The sequence below is a fragment of the Photinus pyralis genome, unplaced genomic scaffold (genome assembly GCF_008802855.1).
Source record: "Photinus pyralis isolate 1611_PpyrPB1 unplaced genomic scaffold, Ppyr1.3 Ppyr1.4_LG3b, whole genome shotgun sequence".
Classification (NCBI taxonomy): Eukaryota; Metazoa; Arthropoda; class Insecta; order Coleoptera; family Lampyridae; genus Photinus; species Photinus pyralis.
This window is the reverse complement of record NW_022170510.1, coordinates 28,300,374-28,319,813: the sequence shown is the minus strand read 5'-3', so window position 1 is coordinate 28,319,813 and position 19,440 is coordinate 28,300,374. Positions and strand designations below refer to the sequence as shown.

Sequence of the window (19,440 nt, the reverse complement as noted above, 5' to 3'; positions counted from 1 at the left end):
CCAGAGAGGGCGCTCGGGCTCGCTCACTGCTCCATTCATATTAGGGAAACACTATCTTTCTTGATGAGGATGTGGGATCCCAACCAGACATATTCATATTCATCTTCACGGATGGATTTAAAACAATGGAAGGAACAAGCACCAGAGTTGCTAGGACTAACGCTTAGTGCAAGAAAAGTTCTTATGAATCTTAATGCATAACATAAAGGACAAAACTATCAGAATCTGAGGGAAAATTACCTGTAGGTTGGTTTCTGAATGTCACCATGCACTAGAGGAAGTAGTAAGCAGCAACGCACTTGAGCTCACACGGGTCAAAGGGGATGCTGAAACAGAAGGTAATGAGAAAGCCGATGAGTTAGCCCCACAGAACAGGTGTTTTATGATGATACAGATCCAGCTCTTCCACTTGCCACTATAAACTACTAAGAAATTATTTTATAATTACTATGACACCCAAACCCAACAGAGGGCTAGGTGGAACATGTTAGATTGTCGCCATGAGAGAAAAGTCTTCAAAGGACCATCTTGTAGCCTAGCGCGTTTTTGTACAGGGCTATCAAGAAAAAACTGGTTACTTGTGGGCATACTCTCTGGGCACTGCAAACAAAGAATTACAATCTTACATGATGTTAGAAGATGAGACGGCCACACCACATACTTTGTGCATGTGCCACTCTAGTCGAACAGACATTCCATGGTGGAGGCATCCTGGCCAGATCCAGATATCACACAAAATAATTGATAACGTTTAATTTATTCACAAAAAATAAATAATTTAACAAGACAAACAAGAATATAAAACTAAATTATCATATATACTAAGATTAGGAAGGTATTTGCTAGTTTGTACTGATGAAACTTGTTTAACAATAACAATCAAAATTGTTTAAGGTACACTTCTAGAAGAGAAGATGCTCACTTTGTTGCGGAACTATTAAAAAAAAAAATAAATATTGATGCCTAAATTCCGCAAATGAGCAGTGACTTAACAAGTTAAAGTGGATACAAACATGGAACAAAATAAACATTATAACTCTAAACAAAAGATAAATACTTTGTTACAATAACAGCCTTGAGTAATGAAATAAAATCAATCGCATTATTGCAGTTGAATACTGCCGTACTCGTAATCGATTGGTTTTGTTGCAACGTACTCCAAACTTGGAATGCAAGTTTTCGAGTGTTTTGTTATAATATCGTGCCAGATTGTATGCTTACGCGACGCCTCATGGTGAAAGTAAGATCCCCAAGTCGAAGATATTAAAACCAGCTCGTCTGCGTGATTGCGATCGTGTCCAAAAACGCCTTCGGCCTGCAACTCTTCGCAAATGGCGACTGTATCGCATGGAGTATGAACAGCCGGAGTATAAACATCCTGAACCAAATTATCGCCAAAGTACAATATCTTCGGATCATCAAGACCAGACTGCTTCTTCAGGAAATTACGCAATCCCTTCCAATTGCCGTAAGTGTAGACTTCGCCACGCTTCAAATCCTTCTCGTCGATGGGCCCAATTTCTTCAAAATCGTTTAAAGCGATAAACGGTCGGTCACCAATAAAAAATCCGGGTTTCTTTGCGAAACATATAACGATATCGAACAATTCCTTCCAGTCGGCACCCAGAGAGTTGGAAGCTGTATGCGATGCGAAATCGACATTAGAGCCAGTTATAACAAACAGCAGTTTATTTTTGCTTCGTAAACCTTTAAACCAATTAATTAACTGGTCGCTACATTTATGAATGTACTGTTGGGGGTTCTCCTTAATTTCCTTGAAGTAGCCGCCTTTGTTCAACTGAAAGTGCTCCTTTTGGAACATATCTTGTATTGCATCTAAGAGATCTGGCCAAATTTTGTACGACTTTAATGGCCCCCCGTTTTGTTCGTCCAGCGAGTCCACAGCTCGCGCAAATACAAGGCCGGCAGGCATATCAAAGTAATCCAAAAGTGTCCGCATTTTCTCAGAAAACGGTCCATTCCATGTATGCAAGGGGTCATTTGAGAAGTGATCGGTGGCTTCCCAACGACACGGTGTGCCGTAATAGTCGACAAGCTGCTGACGGGTTAACTCTCGTGTACCGTGGCTTCCGTGAATAATGTGACCGTCAGATGCGATGCGTAGCAAATTTCCATTCTCAACGTCGAGAATAAGTCCTTTTAGCATGAAATCCAAGTTGTTTTCCATTGGCTTCAGCAAGTGGTTGGATGGATAACCTTTCTGCTCAACCAGAAACTTTGACAAAGTTTCATATTCTAACTTAATCATAGCGCCAATTTTATATCGGCATATGGTATTATCCAAATCGAATCCTAGACAGTCATAATCGCTGAATTTAATACTATGACCAGACATTGTAACGGTTTTCGCACGAAATTCGGACGTGGTTTCTAACCTAATCGCATTATTTATTGCGCCTCTTCCTGTGGCTGTACTAAACCGAATTCGAGCACGAACGCACGCAAATTTGTTGCAATCTCTCAGGAAGAGCTTCCTATGCAACCAACGGGACGCGATCATCGCGAAACGAACTAAAAATGTATTATTTACACTTTTTTAAATCCCTTCACTTGGGAAACTGGAAATTATTAACATCATCTCGTTTAACTTTTTCGAATAGACTAGTTATTACATAATGCGTACGTTTCGCAAATAACTCCATTTTACCTTCATCCTTGGCAATTAATTCGCCCGTTAAAAGGTCGAGTTTCATTTTATTTAATTAATTTAACAGTAAATTGTTATATAAGCACTATATTCTCTATTGGCCATAAAAAACCAATATAAACTATACGCAATACGAATAGGGACGTCTATGAAGAATGAAATTCGCTGCGATCGGTAGCGGCATGCGTAATTCGTACCTATGGATACGTTCACACAACAAAAGCGAATTTAACGATTTTTTTATTCTAATTTTTTCAAGGTATTTCGATTGCCAGCTCACGGATTCAAATTTTTTGAATTGATCGACGTTCCGAGAACGTAAATCAATGCTACCTAGACCTAGACCTCGACCTAGACACAAATACTGGGCCAATGTAGACCGTCCCAGTGGCGTAGCGGCATCCGAGGTGGTAAAGCTGGTGTCATACGAGCGTTTTAGCATTGCAACCCATATGAACTATACTATAGGTTCCGATTCCGGACTACTTCATTAGAATTATTTTTTAATGGTTCCGGTTCTGTGACGTCAATAATTTTCGGTTCCGGTTCCATTGTCTTTTTGTTTTAAGGGTTCCAACATGTATAAACAAAAAATATATTATAGGAAACAAATAATAGCTATAATATGTCTGTCTTTTTCTTTCCTTTTCCTCAGCGGTCGTTTCAACTACTGCTCTCCTCACACATTCTTCAACTCTCTTACTGTTTTTGATTTGACTATCTTTATTTTCGGTATTAGTCACTCTACAAATTCTACAATATTTTATGTTACCTGAATCTCCGTATGGTAAAGTTCACGTAAATAAATCATGAGCATGATTACCCTACCCATCTACCTCCACATAATATTTTATTGTTAATAATAATAACCAGTACCTAATATTAAATCTAAGAAAAATACCAGTTATTTGGCATTTGTATAATGTCCTATACCTAAATTAGATGTATTTGGCATATTTTATGACGATTTTGGCTGCAAACGTCATTATTGTATAGGAATTAAAATATGTTTAAAACGGCTAAATTTAGATATAAAGTGTAGGTATATAACATTTTATGTAGTATGCGCAATATCAACTGTCTTATTTTTCGAAATATCTTTTTGAAATTTTAATCACATATGCTTCTGTTAAGGGCAAACATATCTCATATTGTAAACATTAGATATGCGCATGCGTAGTCTATGCAAACTTCCTTATTTATTAAGAGCTTTGAAATGGTAACCATAGGTGCTTCTAGTAAAGAAAAACGTATCACATTTAGTAACAAGTTAAAAAGTAATCGTAAACGATTTACATAAAGCGCATTTCCCCTTGCATTCATTTCCTATTTGTAAGATGCAACTTTTGTTAAAATTGTAAAAATCCGGCCACAAATATGAAAGATAGCTCGAAAGATAGCGTTGCACATGTGCAATCCATTTTTGACGTGCTACTTCAATTTCAGTTTATAAGAAGAGTTTCATTTCAATGCTTTTCTAAATAAGAAAGTTGGATCTGCGCATGCGCAAACCTAAATTTTGAAGCTAACTTTAGATTTTCCTTTGTTCCAAGTGGCTATGTATCAAATTTCATTTAAATGCTTCCATAACTAAAAAAGTTGGCACTGCGCATGCGCAAAAACAAAATTTTGAAACTGGCGTTAAATTTGCTTTTATTCCAAGTGGCTATGTATCAAATTTCATTTAAATCCCTACATAAATAAGAAAGTTGGCACTGCGCATGCGCAAAACCAAATTTTGAAATTGGCGTTGCTTTTATTCCAAGTGGCTATGTATCAAATTTCATTTAAATACTTTTATAATTAAAAAGGTTTGCAATTCGATTTATAAATGGTCAAGATGCGAAAAGGGCACTGCGAATTTTGAATCGTTTCGACTCAACTTTTGGCATTGCGTATTATATGGCTAAAGCTATGCCCATATTGAATTTCATGCAATTCAGTTCATAACTAACGGAGATGTAAAAGCGATCGGACATTTCTAAACAAAGTTATCGTTCACACGTTAATAAATGACAAAAGTGTATAATTATGGAACATGTAAAAAACGGTTTTTTGTTTTTTTTACAGTAACTTTTTTTGTAAGCGGTACAGAAAAACATCCTTCCTTGGTGCATTGATAGACTCGACTCGACACCATAACGAACCAAATAGCGAAAAAAGTAGACTATAAATGTCATTAGCAAAGGCAAACACATCGCGCATAGTAAAAATCAAATGCGCGCACGCGCCGACTGCAAAATGGCAACTTTCTTTACTTATGAAGATCTCTCTTCGCTTCTAGTAAAAACAAACATATCGCATATAACATAAATTAAATGTGCGCATGCGCCAACTGCGCATTTCAACTTTTTTATGTATGGAGATATTTTTTTGAAATTTTAACCATATAAATGCACATATAATTTGGGAAGTACTGATCAATGCATGGAAAATGCGATGAAGTTACTCGCCTTAGGACGACAACCTTTTTACTTGTTTTTAAATACGCGAAAAATGTGCATCTGATTAATATTGTTTTTATAGTCTACTAGTTAAATCAACGCGAAAAGGTAATAAACGTGTCCACTTGTGCTGAATTTTAAATACATTAAGTTTAATTAATTAGTTTGTAATAAAACCTATGGTCTCCATTACAAAAAATAAGTTTTGTCAACTTCAAAGTTATAACTGACGTAAAAGTTCGGGTAAACTGTATTACTAGAACTTAATTTGCTTATAACTTTCCTCTTCACACATTTTTCTAAAGATCATAATAACGTTAAAGGAGTATTTAGAAAAAATAGTGGTTGCATGCAAGACATTCAGTATATGCCTACTGTAAAAAGCGAAAAACCAAAATAGGTTTATTTTACGTCACACACAGTCTTCTAGTATTCTAGAGCCCTTAAAAATATTTATAAGCGCTAAGGACCTTGAGATTCTGGAAAGAGTCTCCAAAATTCCCTGATAGAGTTCTAAAGATTATTAAATCATGAGTGTTCAAGGCTCTCTGGGGTTCACCACAGTCTCCTAAATTAGATTCCTTAGTAGCGCAAAAGCCTTCAAAAATTTCAAAGAACTTCTGAGTGCAGCTAAGAGCCTGTAGGGGCTTATTTAACACTTAAAAGTCTCCAAAAATCATCAAGGACTTTTGAAGTCATCGTGAATCTTTGAGAACACCACAAAGCATACGAATCTTTAAAGATCTTTGCCTTCACTTTAACAGAATTTAAGAGTTTTAAGAAGTGTATTAGTCATTAAGTCACCCAGAGTCCCTTAGTGTTTTTTAGATCCGCTGACAGCCCTTAAGAAGAGCTCTAAATCTTGCCAATAAGACCTACATAGAACTCAAGACTCTAATAACCCTCCCCCAACCCGGTAAGAAAGGTTGTGTGGGTTGCACATATTTCGACAGTACGTCATCAGGCGGCTAAAATAAATAGTTACATTTTTGAACGATTTTTGAGTCTTAAGACAACATTTCAGACGGAATTTACGTGATTATATTACGAGAGTACGTCCTGTGTGGCGCAGTTGCCTGGATGCGCAACTGCGGTACCAAGAGTCCGTGGTTCGGATCCGGGTTCGGGCATGGATATTTGTAAATGTATAGTGGGTTGGGTTGGTAGAGCAGCCTTGGCTGAAATCCCCGCCCACTTAAAATTAAAGTCCAAATAAATAAGTAAAATAAGATTTATTTTATGGCTTCTGTTTCCAAATATATTCATGTCATTGTGTTGCAAACTGATTACACTTGATCGACCAAATTTAAAGGGTGTGTCATAATTTCATTCTCTGAAATCTTTTCCCTGTTGTAAAATAATCGCTTAGCATTAAGATTGTCACGCGAAAAACAGTGTCAGATTGGGGGCCAGTAGGCTCAATTTTTATGTCGTTAAAAAACTTTTGACAAGTTTTAACGATCTAGACTAGGCGCGCACTTGCAATTTTCTGTCTCGCGATTAGTTAAAAAGATGCAACATGCTCTCTTTACCAATGCCCACAACCGCTGCTTCTTTTTACTTCGAAAGCGAAAGACAAGGGCGATTGTAGCACCCATTCCTTCGAATTCAATAGTGCGACTTTCGTTAAAAAAATCGTATACCTAATATGCGCGTACAGACAAAAAGTTCTATGCACCTACTTGCGGCCGCGACAGAAAATCGCAAGTGTGCGCCTTACCTTATTTTGAACACCGATCACGATTCACCAAGAACTCGCCGATTCCTTTAGGATCTTTAAAGTTTAAAAGTCTTCAACGCTTTACAATCGTTAAGGCCTGTAAGAGCTTTAGAAGGCTTTGTTTTGAAAATTTTCGAAACTGTCTCAAAGAGCCTTCAAGAGCATTTATAAGGCATTACGAACTTTAATGGCCTTTAAGAATCGGATAGTCCGGCAGAGCGTTCACGAATCAATGTAATAATGCGCTACAAAGGGAAGCTCAGACGTCTACAAGCGTTTATTCCTTGTGTACGTATGTACAAGTTTAGGTATTTGTATTTTTTACATGCGTTTCCCTTGCAAAACGTAGAAAGCTCAAATTTAGACAAGAACCCATTTAGTATCTCTGTTACCAGAAGGAGGAACGAACGAGATTTTGACGACCTTTACTTAGATGAGGGTGGCTATTGCCTACTTTATACTATGGTGGGGATCAACCAAAATAAACTTTTTTTATAGCTCTGCGTACACCCTCGGCTCTACATCTACAGTACCGTTTGAAGTTTGAACTTGTGTATGTGTAGTTAACCCTCGACAAAAGAATTATCTAAGTAGATAGGTACATCGTTCAGGTATTTTAGATTATAAGATTTCAAAATGTTTTAAAGCTCTTTTTAAATTGCCTCTAGCTATCGACTACTTACCTACCGGCTACCAACCGGCTTAATCCGAACTTTGGCGCGCATGCTAAAAAAACATGATTTAAGGGTATAAGCGTCGTCTCAATCTTTCTTCGTCGGCTCTTGTTTGTTCTGTGATTTATGACAAACAGGAAACGGCGAAAAGATATATAACCACCTTTAAAATATGGACGCAATAGTAAATTCTTTGTTTATAAAAATGGTACCTACGCTCAAACCGGAGGTACCTGGTCCACCGGGTATATGACTGATTTCTCTGCTTTTATATCTCGGTTTATTAATTTCTCATTATAGTACCTCCAGAAAAATCACGGTTTTCGTTTGAATCAAGAGGTCGACGACTTTTGAAAAATATTTCGAAAGTACGTGTTGTCCGCCTGTATTCAGCCCTCGCGGTAAACTCGCCCGCGGTATATTCGGTCTAAACAAAACCTCACCTCCGGAGGGTTAGTTCCAGAAAGATGTAGGTATACGGAATATATACCCAATTCTATAATTTTCTCATATTTTTATGTTACAAAATTCGCTTGAGAAATTTCACCCAAGTCCACCACCAATTTTTAGTGCAATTCTCTTCATTTTTTTGTCCGGCGGCAAATTGCAGTAGCATTTTTTTCGAATCTTTAGAAACTACTTTCAGATTCGCGATTTTCATGTTCAAAAGCCCCCAGATACCAAATTTTGTCAAAATCACATTTTTTGCAAAATAAAACCTATTCAAAGGTATGCCACCAGTTTTGGTAACTCTTATGGTTGCTGAAAAAAAATTAAAGAAGCAATGTAAATTTCACCACTTTTTTCTTTGATATCCTCTACCACCTAATTGTTTTTACATGCCTAGGCATATGCAACAATCTGTATGTATAGAAACTAGTATTACAACTGAAATCGAGATACTCAGAAACAAAATGATCCTAATAAGTGTTTCTGCTATCTTATTAAATGAGAGGAAGAGGGAGGATTAAACGTGGTCATAAAAAAAATGCTGTAACTTCTTTCTGTTTCTTGAATTTTCAAACTTGATATATACCTAGTTCAAAATTTTTTACACAATAATTTTTATACCCTTTCGTTTTATGCAAAAGATAATATACTGTTCCATTTAAATCTCTAATTTGATCATTTAAACAATGTGTTTCCGATACAAAGTGTGTTGATTCTTAAACAAACCAAGGTTTTCGAAAATCCCTGAATTAAAAAAAAATGTTTAGATGACCACATTCACCCCCGCCTGCATAAACGCACTTTCTTTCCAAGTTTCCCGATTTTTACCATAATACAATTTACGATATATCATTTCCACTTACAAATTGAGATAAGACCCCGTTTTTCTTGTTGTTTTTCCCGTAACAGTGATTTATCAAGCTATATATAATTTCCAATTTCTTCTCTTCGTAACATTGGTGTAAGAAAATGTGACCCTACTACTTTTTGAGATGCATCCGGGTATCATGTTTGTTTGGCCACGCGATACAACGAAAATCACTATACTGAACAGAATTCCACAGCTTGTACTAGGTCGCAAAAGATATCGAGCAAAAATGCCCAGCATGGTTATAATAATGCACCGATTTCGTTGAAAAAACGACCCAATGTTAACGGAAGAAAAATATGAGTAAAAATACCTTAATTTTGTCTAAACTCTCGCTTTCACGATTGTACGCGTAGAAGGAGTGGTATAGCCGCCATACGCATATTTTTGCATAGACTAACAAATTACACGTGACCTTCGGCATTCACATCTTATCGTATGGTACTACATGAAGTCGAAAAAACAGGCAGAAAAATGAACTCCAAATGAATAGGGCCCCTCCAACACTTGTTAAGATAAGGAAAAATAGTACTATTTTTGCAGTTAGCAACACAACTTCATCTTTAAATAAGTTCACCTCAATGAATGATATCGACTTTTTTCACGATCCCCTAAATGTACTAATAAATCAAATTAGATCTTAAGCCTGTCGGTCTGTCTGTCCATCTGTCCGTGACTCCGTGTGCACGATAACTTTGTTTAGAAATGGATATAAGATGGTTATTGTTTTTCAGCTACGCAGATCGTAGACTAACGGTAACATTGCGTGCTCGGCACTTTGCAAATGCAATTGTAATAAATATTGAGCACATTAAATATACCAATTTTAAGAATATAGGGTCACGACTCACAAATTTATACTGAGCAAAAAAAATGTAAAAATTCTGAGTTTCTGAGAAAAATGGCAAAACGTCAATTTTCAGGGTTCGAACCCTTATAAAAACCCCTCTTATTTATTTATTATCGCTCTTGTTCTAGGCCCTCAACAGGGTTACGTCCAGTTACAGAGTGACCCGCATAATGCTATTTAGAGGTGCCCTTGCAGAAGGTCTTAAGTTGTTCTGTACTACTCCGGTATTTACGTTACGAATTAGGAAAACTACAGGAAAACCTAATTCGGAGTAGCCGGCAGAATGCTCGCGAAACTAATCTAAGGAAATTCCCATCTCAGCCACAGATAAAAAATGGTAACCCTTTGAACATTGTTTGTTAGGGAAAGCTTCACGCAAAATTTGATGCTTGTATCAGGCTTCTGGCTTGTAAATATAATGTCAAAATTTTACATTAAGCGACCTCAGTATAAGTGTTTATAACCCTAGTTAATCAACATTTTCCATAATTTTAGAGTAAAAACACCTCCAATACGTTTTTTCACGAACAGCGACTAACTTTGAAAATTTCCAAAAACTAAAACATATAATATGTGTATATAGTTATTTTATGGACTCTAAGTATATAAAGATTCTCCATTAATCACCTAATAAGATTAGAATCAAAACTCCCCTTCATTTGACGAGAACGTCTCCTAGAAAAACGACTATAAATTAAAAAAATAAAATAAAACTTTGAGTCGTATTTAGGGGTTGTTAAGTGCAGATTGTCTATAAATCACCATTTTTCGTAAAATTAGACTTAAAACTCCTCTAAATGAGAAAAGACCGTAGTTTCTTTTTTTACAAAAACAGTTGTGTACCGTTAGCACATTTCAAAAAATGATAACAATGTACTCATTTTTAAACACAAAGTACCTACATAGTGGTTACCTACCTGAAAATGTATTCAAATTTCAGATGTACACAGTTTTTTATTTCCCCCTTTTCAGTCCCTATTAAACTTTATAATTCGTCAACATTTTGCAATTTTAAAGAAAATTGCTCCCTTTTTCTAATGGGAGCTTGCTTGTGGGAGTTTGGTTAAGGATAACAAAAGCATTTCTGGTGTTAAATACATATGGACACTGGTATGGATATTCTACTTGTTCTTGCAAGTCTTCTAATGAATTAGGTAGCGTTGCAAAAATGTTGAGATTTTAAATAAGTGCACAAAGGTCTCAATTTGACATATTATGGATCACTCCGTATGTCGTATGTGTCAAAGCAAGCGGAACAAAAATATGGTTTTCCGAAAATGAAAATTCACCTACTTTTCCGCGTCTATTTTGATATACTTACATATAATATAATTGCAATAAAATAACCCAGGGTGGAAATTTTCAAAGCATTACCCTATAATACACACAACTTTTTGCTTTTGTCGAATACGGAAATATCGATTTCTTTTTGTCTACGTGTTGGGTCCTTCCAGAACGTCTGGATTCGACACTTCTGATGCTTCCCATTGCAGGGAATACAGTCCTACTTGTCGAACCATTAAATAAAAACACTATTTTAATTCAATGGTCGAAATTCATGTTATAGGTACCGATTAGAAACCGGCCAAGCGGTAAAGAGATAAATCGAACACATTTGAAATAGTGATTCATCATTGAGCAAAATCGAAAGTTTTGACTGATGTGTCATAGTACATTCATTAGTAGAAGTTAACATTTCATAATTACAACTCACCAATTATTCTTGATGACAAAAGTAAGCAGATGTTCAAAAATGCAAAAACCTGCTCTTTTTCAGAGCTACAAATATCGATAGCCAATATCCGAAGTTCCAAAATAGGTAATCGCAAACTTTGCAATTAGCGAGATTTCAGAATAAGAACATAAGTATTTATTGAAAAACTACATGCTAAACACTACCTTTCTCTGCACGACAGCATCCTCCATAGTCCATTCATCCCCATTTATAGTCACCCTCAAAAATATTCTCAAGTTCACATAACAAACGATACGATATTTACGCACACGCACACAAACCCGGCCGCGAAATATCTGCGATAATAAGCAAGTCTAATTCAAATTTGCCGTTATCAGTTACCTCCAATTCAATCAAATCAAGTTTTTCCATTTACATGTGTCAGTTCTATGCCGTGTGATTTAACCACCCTATCTTATCTTAATTTTCCTAAACGTTGTTTCAAATGTCTTTTGGGCGTAAGGAATAAAATATTTTATTCTTCGTAGCAATTTTCTGCGCTACAAATTACAAAAAAATATAAACGTATGGAGTGATTGAAGAGCAATATAAATGGAAATTTTAAAAAATTGATAAATTGCACGATTCTCCTTTCGTTCGTTACGCCAAAATGCAAAATCCAGTCTCATGGCTCTACCAAACGCGTTAGGTTTATGCAAGGGCAAGAAATTTCCACGGGTTTACTTTTATGAAAGGTACCAGAGTGAATCCTGGAGAAATAGCTAGAACACCAAAAATCATGGTATAGAAGAGATTCTTTGTCTCCTGTTCCAGCGGGTTTGAATTTTGTATAAATTTGCACATGAACTTTCATGCACAAAGAATTAGTCTGGTGTTCTGGTGTAATATTAAATTTCGATTTTAGTTTTAAAAATATTTCGAACTGCCCTCCCATCATTTTTTTTATTGTAAAGTTACTCTGAGCGACACGGAAGAATCCGCACCCTTTCTAGAAAGAAAGACAAGCAAGCAATGGACAAATTTAAACCCAATAATAATTTCTTAGAAACGTCAGAAAATAAGCGTCAAATAAATTTTTTCAAACCAATAGATATAGAGAACGAGCGCCAAACACAGACGGACGGACAGAAGGTTCAAATGACCAATAGTCCCTTGACCGTTTTCTGCCTATTACTGAAAACCAAATTGGAAAATACGAAACCGTTCGCGAGTTATCACGCACACATACGAACGGACGGACAGAAATCATGAACGAGCTGGGTCACTTAATAAAAGCAAATAAAAGCTATAGGAAGAAATCTGTGAAACCAGGTTGTTCAGATCACGTTTACTGACAGAGACGTAATTCATAATTGACTACTTATGCTTTATACACCATCAACATATTACCGAGCGAGCTTATGATTTTGCACATTCTGTCCGTCCGTCCGCCTGTGTACCTGATATCTCGCAAACAGTTTCGAATTTTTCATTTCTGCTTTCAGTAATAGATAGGTACACAATGGTCAAGGGACTAACTGACTCAGTTTTGATCATTTGGATTTTCTGTCCGTCCGTCTGTGTATTTTATAATTCGAAAGGGATATATGGAAAATTCTTTTTCTAAAAATAATTTTATGATCCTATAATAGCGTACTAAACATTCTTTAGCTCTCACAACCATAAACAGACTCACTGGTCAAAAATATTTTATATAAACAATAAATTAATATAGCAAATGCCTATTCTATAAACTTTAAATAAATGATCAATATGACGCACACAAATAGATAAGTTTATTTATGTCACTCGTATTTCGCAGTCAAGTGTAAGTAATGAAACAACGTACCTTTTTAGTTGTAGCAGTCGCTGATCTCAGGCGGATGAAGCTTTTGTCGCCTCGGTTCGAATGTCCACAGGTCTGCTGTATTAGAAACCAAACTTCGCAGATCTACGTCGATTTACTGCACCCCTCTCACCTCTTCTGGTAGATTTCACGGAGTAGTTTTGGCAACTGGGCTTTCCACAATTTTTATTGGTGAAATTACTCTAAAAAAACAAACTACAGTTGTCCAGTGAAAACAACGCAGGCTGGTGTTAATAATTTGCAGGCGGGTAAAAACAATGCCCATTTATCAATGGGAGGTTTTATGATGCCGACAATTAAACCGGAAAACGTCTTCCTAATTACATTTATTAAAGCCTTTCTATTTATCTGCGAAGGATTTTGGCACTAACCTTCATCTCCTACACTCACTTTCATAATTCACTTAGCCCTTAATTATTGGACCAACCCATTTTTTAAATAAGAAATTCTTGCGCTATTGCATATTAATCGTAATATTTGCACGCGTCTATTGAATTCATTATGCACACGTAAGCAAAGTTTCGCGTTTATAAATACACAATTAATTATCACATAATTAAACCCGAAACTTGACACTAATTGTGTAGGTAATTAATGACCAATCTACAAACGCGCATTAATTACAATACAATTAGTTCCGCGTTTGCAATCACAAAATTAATTATCACGTGATTAATTAATTAATTAAGTTTGTAAACAGGAAATTAATTATGACGTAATTAAATCCGTGTTTGCAAATGGGGAATTATGCCTACACAAGTCATTTGCTTAATTAATTACGCGGTTACAAATGACGTTTAAAAAAACAAACCATAGGTATAACTTCGTTCGAGGGAATTTTCCAATCCCGGAGAGAAATATCCCTGCAGACGGAATTAGTTATATAGTGCCATTTCCAACTCAAAAAGTGACTAGATGCTAAAATATAAGATTATAACATGGGATAATCTTGGGAGGCAATATCAATATCTTAATCTATTACGTAGCTATTTACCTTATAAGATATTATGTTTTGTTAAACTTCACGTACCTAGGTAGAAAAATCCGAGAGATCCGAACCCATGAAACGGGCCATTGAATCCAATTTTGACGAACTTGAGTTTAAAAAAGGAAGTCTCGTCTGGGGCAAATATGGAAAAGCTTGGTGGGCCGCCATAGTGGTAAACACGGATTCATGCGATTTTAGAAGGACTAAATACAACATAATGTGGCTAAACGATTATACGACTTCGGTGGTAAGTTAAAATTCAAAATTGTTTTTTTTTAATTTATGATCTGATTCGCGTATAAATATTTCTAGCTCAAAGTTCAGGATTTACTGCATTTTGCGGAGTACTTTGAAAACGTTATTACAAGATTTAGTAAAAGAATGTCAAAAGGTTGGAGACGTGGAGTAGTGGCGGCACTAGAAGTAGGTACAATATAACTTCATGATTTATTATTATCACGTTTTCATTCAGGAATTGTATAATCACGATCAATCCTTTAAGCCCGAAGAGCTAGAAAATTTGGCGAAATGCGGACTCCAAAATGTTCCTCCCCGTGTACATCGTAAGTACATAACTCCTTTGGGTATTTGTTAACTTAGCATAGTGACCATGCCCATGCACTATTTGGAAGTTTTTATTATTTTTGAGTAGATGTAGAAAAACCCAACAAGATTGAATAAACCTTACTACCACCACCCATTAAAAAGGGATGAACAGTGTTACTTTTTCAATTATATTATTCAGATTACGTAATGATGTCCTTGTTCTTTTCCTGTGAAGGTATTCCCCAATCTGTTCAAACTGCATTGGATAAGAAAGATGAAGATAATTTTGAAGTCTACAAGAATAAGTGTCCGGATAAATATAAAAGTAAGTCTATTCCACAAATCATGCTTTCAGCCTGAATTAATAATAAATTTCCGTTAGGGTTGTTTAGAAACCTTCTGTCAAGAGGCAAAATTTTACAAGGTGAACGTGTGTGTCTAGGGTGTTATGCAGACGATGACGTATGCCAAAATCACCCTATCTTGGAAGGCTTTCTTTGCAGCAACTGTCATGTAAGCATCAATTAATTATTTGATACCTCTAGGTACCTACTCATTGTAGTCATGACGCCATGTTTTAGAAAAGACTGAAGCGCACCCTAAACACAGTAGGCGATGATGGACTTCACGTAAGTATGATATTAATGTCGAGGTTTGTTGTCTTTTAAGTCAATCCGTTAGTTCTTTTGTTCCATTTGTGGATATGGAGGACACACAATTCTCTGCGAAAGTGGATTTTGTGGAAAGTATAAGCACAGAAATTGTGAATAGTGTTGTAATTGACATTTCTAGGGCATATTGCGTTAAATGCGTGGAAGACTTTTGCAAAGAAGGCACTTGGGAATGTTTCGTAAAAGAAGAAAAATGGAGTTGCTTTTTGTGCAGTGGCAAACCAAAAATAGGTGTATTGCGAATTAAAGCAGATTACAATCTTGAGGTAAACTTTCTTTTCTAGTATTTCTAAATAACGCTATTAAACTTCAGGTTGACAAAATGTTGTATAGTGACGCAACGCAGAGTCCTTTCATAAAAACTCCCTCCAGGCCTTATCCAAAAGGAACCAAGCTTCGAGTCCTATCACTATTTGACGGTATTTCTACAGGTAACTAGCAAAATTAATTATTACGCAAATTTCATATAAACAATTACAGGTCTATTTACACTGAGTAAATTAAACATTCCAATTGACGCTTATTATGCCTCAGAAATAGATCTAACTTGTATAAGTGTTAGCAAATTTCATTTCAAGGAGCAGGTGAAGCATATTGGCGATGTGACCGTTATTAGAGAAGAAGATATTAAACGTATGTCCCCTATTCATTTAGTGATTGGTGGATCTCCATGTACGGACCTGAGCTTGGTGAACCCAGCGCGTAAAGGTCTCTTTGGTAAGTTTTTTAAGCTTATGTGTTTAGTTTGGAAGCAAATAATGCAACTTTTTTATTACCAGTTTTACGGGATTTTACTTTTTTTACACCATACAACATATTATTTGTAGTTTAATAAATGAAAATTGTTTTTCTAGATCCTACTGGAACGGGGTACCTTTTTTTTGAGTTTTATAGAGTATTGTCTATGGTTCTGAAACAAAACCAAAACGGATTTTACTGGCTATATGAAAATGTTGCGTCTATGGAGCTCGATTCTAAAGAAGTGATCACCAGGTAATTTTCTTCCAGAGTTTACCTAGGTATCTATCAGAGCTGGGCAGTATTCGATTTTGTAAATACTTTTTAGTATTCAAATCCTTTAAAGGATTCAAATACTTTGTAATTAAACACTTTTATGGAAGCAGTATTTGTTTTTGTAACTCAAATACTTTCACAAATATTTAGTATTCGAATACTTTGTAAGGTATTTGAATACTTTGAGAAGTATTCGAATACTTCGCAAAATATTTGAACCTTTCTTTTTTTTACCAAAAATCGACTGCACCAAAATTTCTCGGGAAAACACTTTTTCTTATTAATTTTGGTGCGTAGAATCCAAAACAATTCGTACTTTTTCGATCAGATTTTCAATCAAAAGTTATAGACTAGAAACCAATTTCGAAAGAAAATTCAAAGGGCTGTAACTTTTGAACTAGTAGCCCAATCTTGGAACTGTTTGAAATTATGGATTCTACAGGCCACATTCTATAAGAAAATTTTTTTCCGGGTCGATCTGAGACAATTTTTTTTTCGGGCCTCAAAAAAAGGCAGTGTATAACCTTCCTTTTTTACCAAAAATCGACTACACCAAAATTTCTCGGGAAAACACTTTTTCTTATTAATTTTGGTGCGTAGAATCCAAAACAATTCGTACGTTTTCGATTAGACCTCTCAATAAATAGTTATGGACAAAAAACAAATTTCGAAAAAAAATTCAAAGGGCTGTAACTTTTGATCTAGTAGCCCAATCTTCAAACTGTTTGAAATTATGGATTCTACGGGCCAAATTCTATAGGAAAATGTTTTTTCCCGGTCGATCTCAGACAATTTTTTTTTCCGGCCTCAAAAAAAGGCAGTACTTTTAAGTTATTCAAATATTTGAGAACAATTTAGAAATGTTTAGGGAAAGTTTCCATTGTCACAAAATCAAATATAAAAATCTGATACATCTGAATACCGAACTCGATAGTCTACGTAGCGTAACAATAGGGACCTTTCTTATATCCTAAGACGATATGTACCACTTTTCAAAGCGATTGCACGTTTCTAAACATGTTATCATGCACACGCGGACAAACGGATGGTCAAAAATGGATCTGTTCCAAAATCGCCAAGATTAATTTCAGAAAGGCGTACGGCCCGTACGCGAGGGCGTACATATATCATGTGCACGACGTACGATCGCTTTGAAAACTGGTACACGTGTTCTTAAGGATATAACTGGTATAAGAAAGGTCCTGGTAGGTACCTCCTATATAATAATATAATAATAATAATACGCTTTTACTCCCCTTAAATTTGTATATAACAATAGAAATATAAAAAAAGCTAACCCCATACAAAGTATAACTTGATTTTTTAAGTAGTATTAAGCCTTTTATCTATAGTATACTATTTTAAATTTTTAATGTATTTGAGTGACAAGTATTTGAATACTTTTTACTGTATTCGAATACTTTTCAAAGTAAGATAATGAAATACTTTTTAAAGTATTCGAATACATTCTAAAATATTAATACTTATTTTTTTAAGTATTTGAATACTTTTCAATGTATCTGTATCTAGTATTCGCTTGTGCTGGACGTAAAAGTATTTAGTATTCAAATACCTTTGATTTCTGTAAAGTATTTACTATTTAGTATTCAAATACTTTTTGCAAGTATTCTGCCCAGCTCTGGCATCTATGTTGTAAATTTTTACAATAGATATTTACAAACGCAACCGGTATTGAAAGACGCAGCCTTCGTTTCGGCTCAACACAGACCAAGACTATTTTGGGGGAATTTACCTCTTTTACGCCAACAGATGCCAGTGATAGAAAGCAACCTTCAAGATTTTTTATGGCCTTATCGTACTGCAAAAGTCCAGAAATTGGCTACAGTTACCACTAAAAGCAATTCATTACGACAAGGTTCGTTTAAATCGTAAAGACCCACGTGATCAATAAGAAATTTGAAATCAGAATATCAAATTTTCCAAACTTTTAAGTAATATAGTCACATGGGTTTTATTTGCAAGATGATGTCAATCTACTAAAGTTATGATTTGTATGTGTAGGAAAGGATTTCCTATATCCAGTTATAAATGAACACAACAAACCCGACGTTATCTACATCACAGAGCTCGAAAAGGTATTTGGATTCACACCGCACTACACCGATGTCTGCAATATGTCAGCTGGCCAAAGACAAAAGCTTTTGGGATCTGCATGGAGCGTACCCGTAATGATGCAGTTGTTCAAACCCTTACAACAAATTTGTAAAGCCTAATTTAATTAATCATGTACATATTAATCTGGTACTTTTTTGATTCCTCACTTCTTTTAATAAAATATGTTCAAATTTTCTCCTGCAACAGGAGTGACAAAATTTTTTACGATATTTTTTACAATAAAAGTTGTCACCTTTTATTTATAACGCTCTAATTAACCGTTCAACTTCCTACAAAACCTGTTATTTGGGTATAGAGGCGTAATTCCAAAATGCCAATGTGTTTAAATGTAGAATGGTGAACAGAAAGAGTTTCTAATTATTCAAAAGAATCTTCACCTTTCCAAATGTTGCCTGGTATCCTTGAGGAACTTTTCTTAGCATTTAAAAATGACCTGAAATGTCAGACTTTATAGAATTCTCTATGGTGATAATATTAAGTTCAGAAGCGGACTTAATATGTTTCTTAATTATGGCACTGATTAAAGCTATATCTGTATATGTAAACGGTTTGTACTTTTTGTCTATCCCACGTGTGGCCCGTGGGTAGTAAGATATGACAACATATATAACATCCCAAAAAGTCTAACTTCTCGTTTTCACCATGTACCTATCTTAGAAACCAACGTAGCTAGATTGATTATATTTAATGTTTGTATATTGTGGCGCGAGGTCCCGAAAACCGCAAGTCTCTATCTTTAAAACCAGCTGACATACACTGCAGTCTCAACCAACATAGGACACACTGTACAATTATTTTTGGAAAACATAAGAAATTATTTAAAATCAGCATAGGTATTTATATTTTTTCTCGTTGTAACAGAGTTTTCA

General features: G+C 35.5%; 2 protein-coding genes across 5 annotated transcripts; one reads left to right on the top strand and one right to left on the bottom strand.

The window, feature by feature from the left end:
- Window positions 1–735: 735 nt before the first annotated feature.
- LOC116167513 (5'-nucleotidase domain-containing protein 1) lies at window positions 736–2,826 on the bottom strand. The gene has a single exon (XM_031482916.1). The coding sequence runs from the start codon at window positions 2,519–2,521 to the stop codon at window positions 1,103–1,105; it is 1,419 nt and encodes a 472-aa protein (XP_031338776.1). The 5' UTR covers window positions 2,522–2,826; the 3' UTR covers window positions 736–1,102.
- A 4,515-nt stretch (window positions 2,827–7,341) lies between these two features.
- LOC116167512 (DNA (cytosine-5)-methyltransferase 3B-like) lies at window positions 7,342–18,772 on the top strand. 4 transcript variants are annotated; one of them, XM_031482912.1, is made up of 14 exons: window positions 7,342–7,430; window positions 14,251–14,451; window positions 14,517–14,627; window positions 14,677–14,767; window positions 14,986–15,075; window positions 15,133–15,263; window positions 15,332–15,379; window positions 15,432–15,496; window positions 15,543–15,687; window positions 15,735–15,852; window positions 15,902–16,138; window positions 16,276–16,414; window positions 18,106–18,311; window positions 18,458–18,772. In XM_031482912.1, exons 2-14 carry the CDS (start codon window positions 14,278–14,280, stop codon window positions 18,667–18,669), a joined length of 1,767 nt encoding a protein of 588 aa, XP_031338772.1. In that variant the 5' UTR covers window positions 7,342–7,430; window positions 14,251–14,277; the 3' UTR covers window positions 18,670–18,772. The 4 variants fall into 4 exon arrangements, with proteins under 4 accessions (XP_031338772.1, XP_031338775.1, XP_031338774.1 ...); XM_031482915.1 differs by having other exon boundaries at window positions 18,135–18,311; window positions 18,458–18,595; XM_031482914.1 differs by having other exon boundaries at window positions 7,355–7,430; window positions 14,255–14,451.
- The last annotated feature ends 668 nt before the right edge of the window (window positions 18,773–19,440 follow it).

Bases quoted from the DNA above. Each gene is read 5' to 3' on its own strand.
- LOC116167513 (XM_031482916.1), bottom strand. From the start codon at position 2,521: ATGATCGCGTCCCGTTGGTTGCATAGGAAGCTCTTCCTGAGAGATTGC.
- LOC116167512 (XM_031482912.1), top strand. From the start codon at position 14,278: ATGAAACGGGCCATTGAATCCAATTTTGACGAACTTGAGTTTAAAAAA. The intron at 15,264-15,331 runs GTAAGCATCAAT...GCCATGTTTTAG, and splicing joins TTCTTTGCAGCAACTGTCAT to AAAAGACTGAAGCGCACCCT. The intron at 15,497-15,542 runs GTATAAGCACAG...TGACATTTCTAG, and splicing joins GAAAGTGGATTTTGTGGAAA to GGCATATTGCGTTAAATGCG.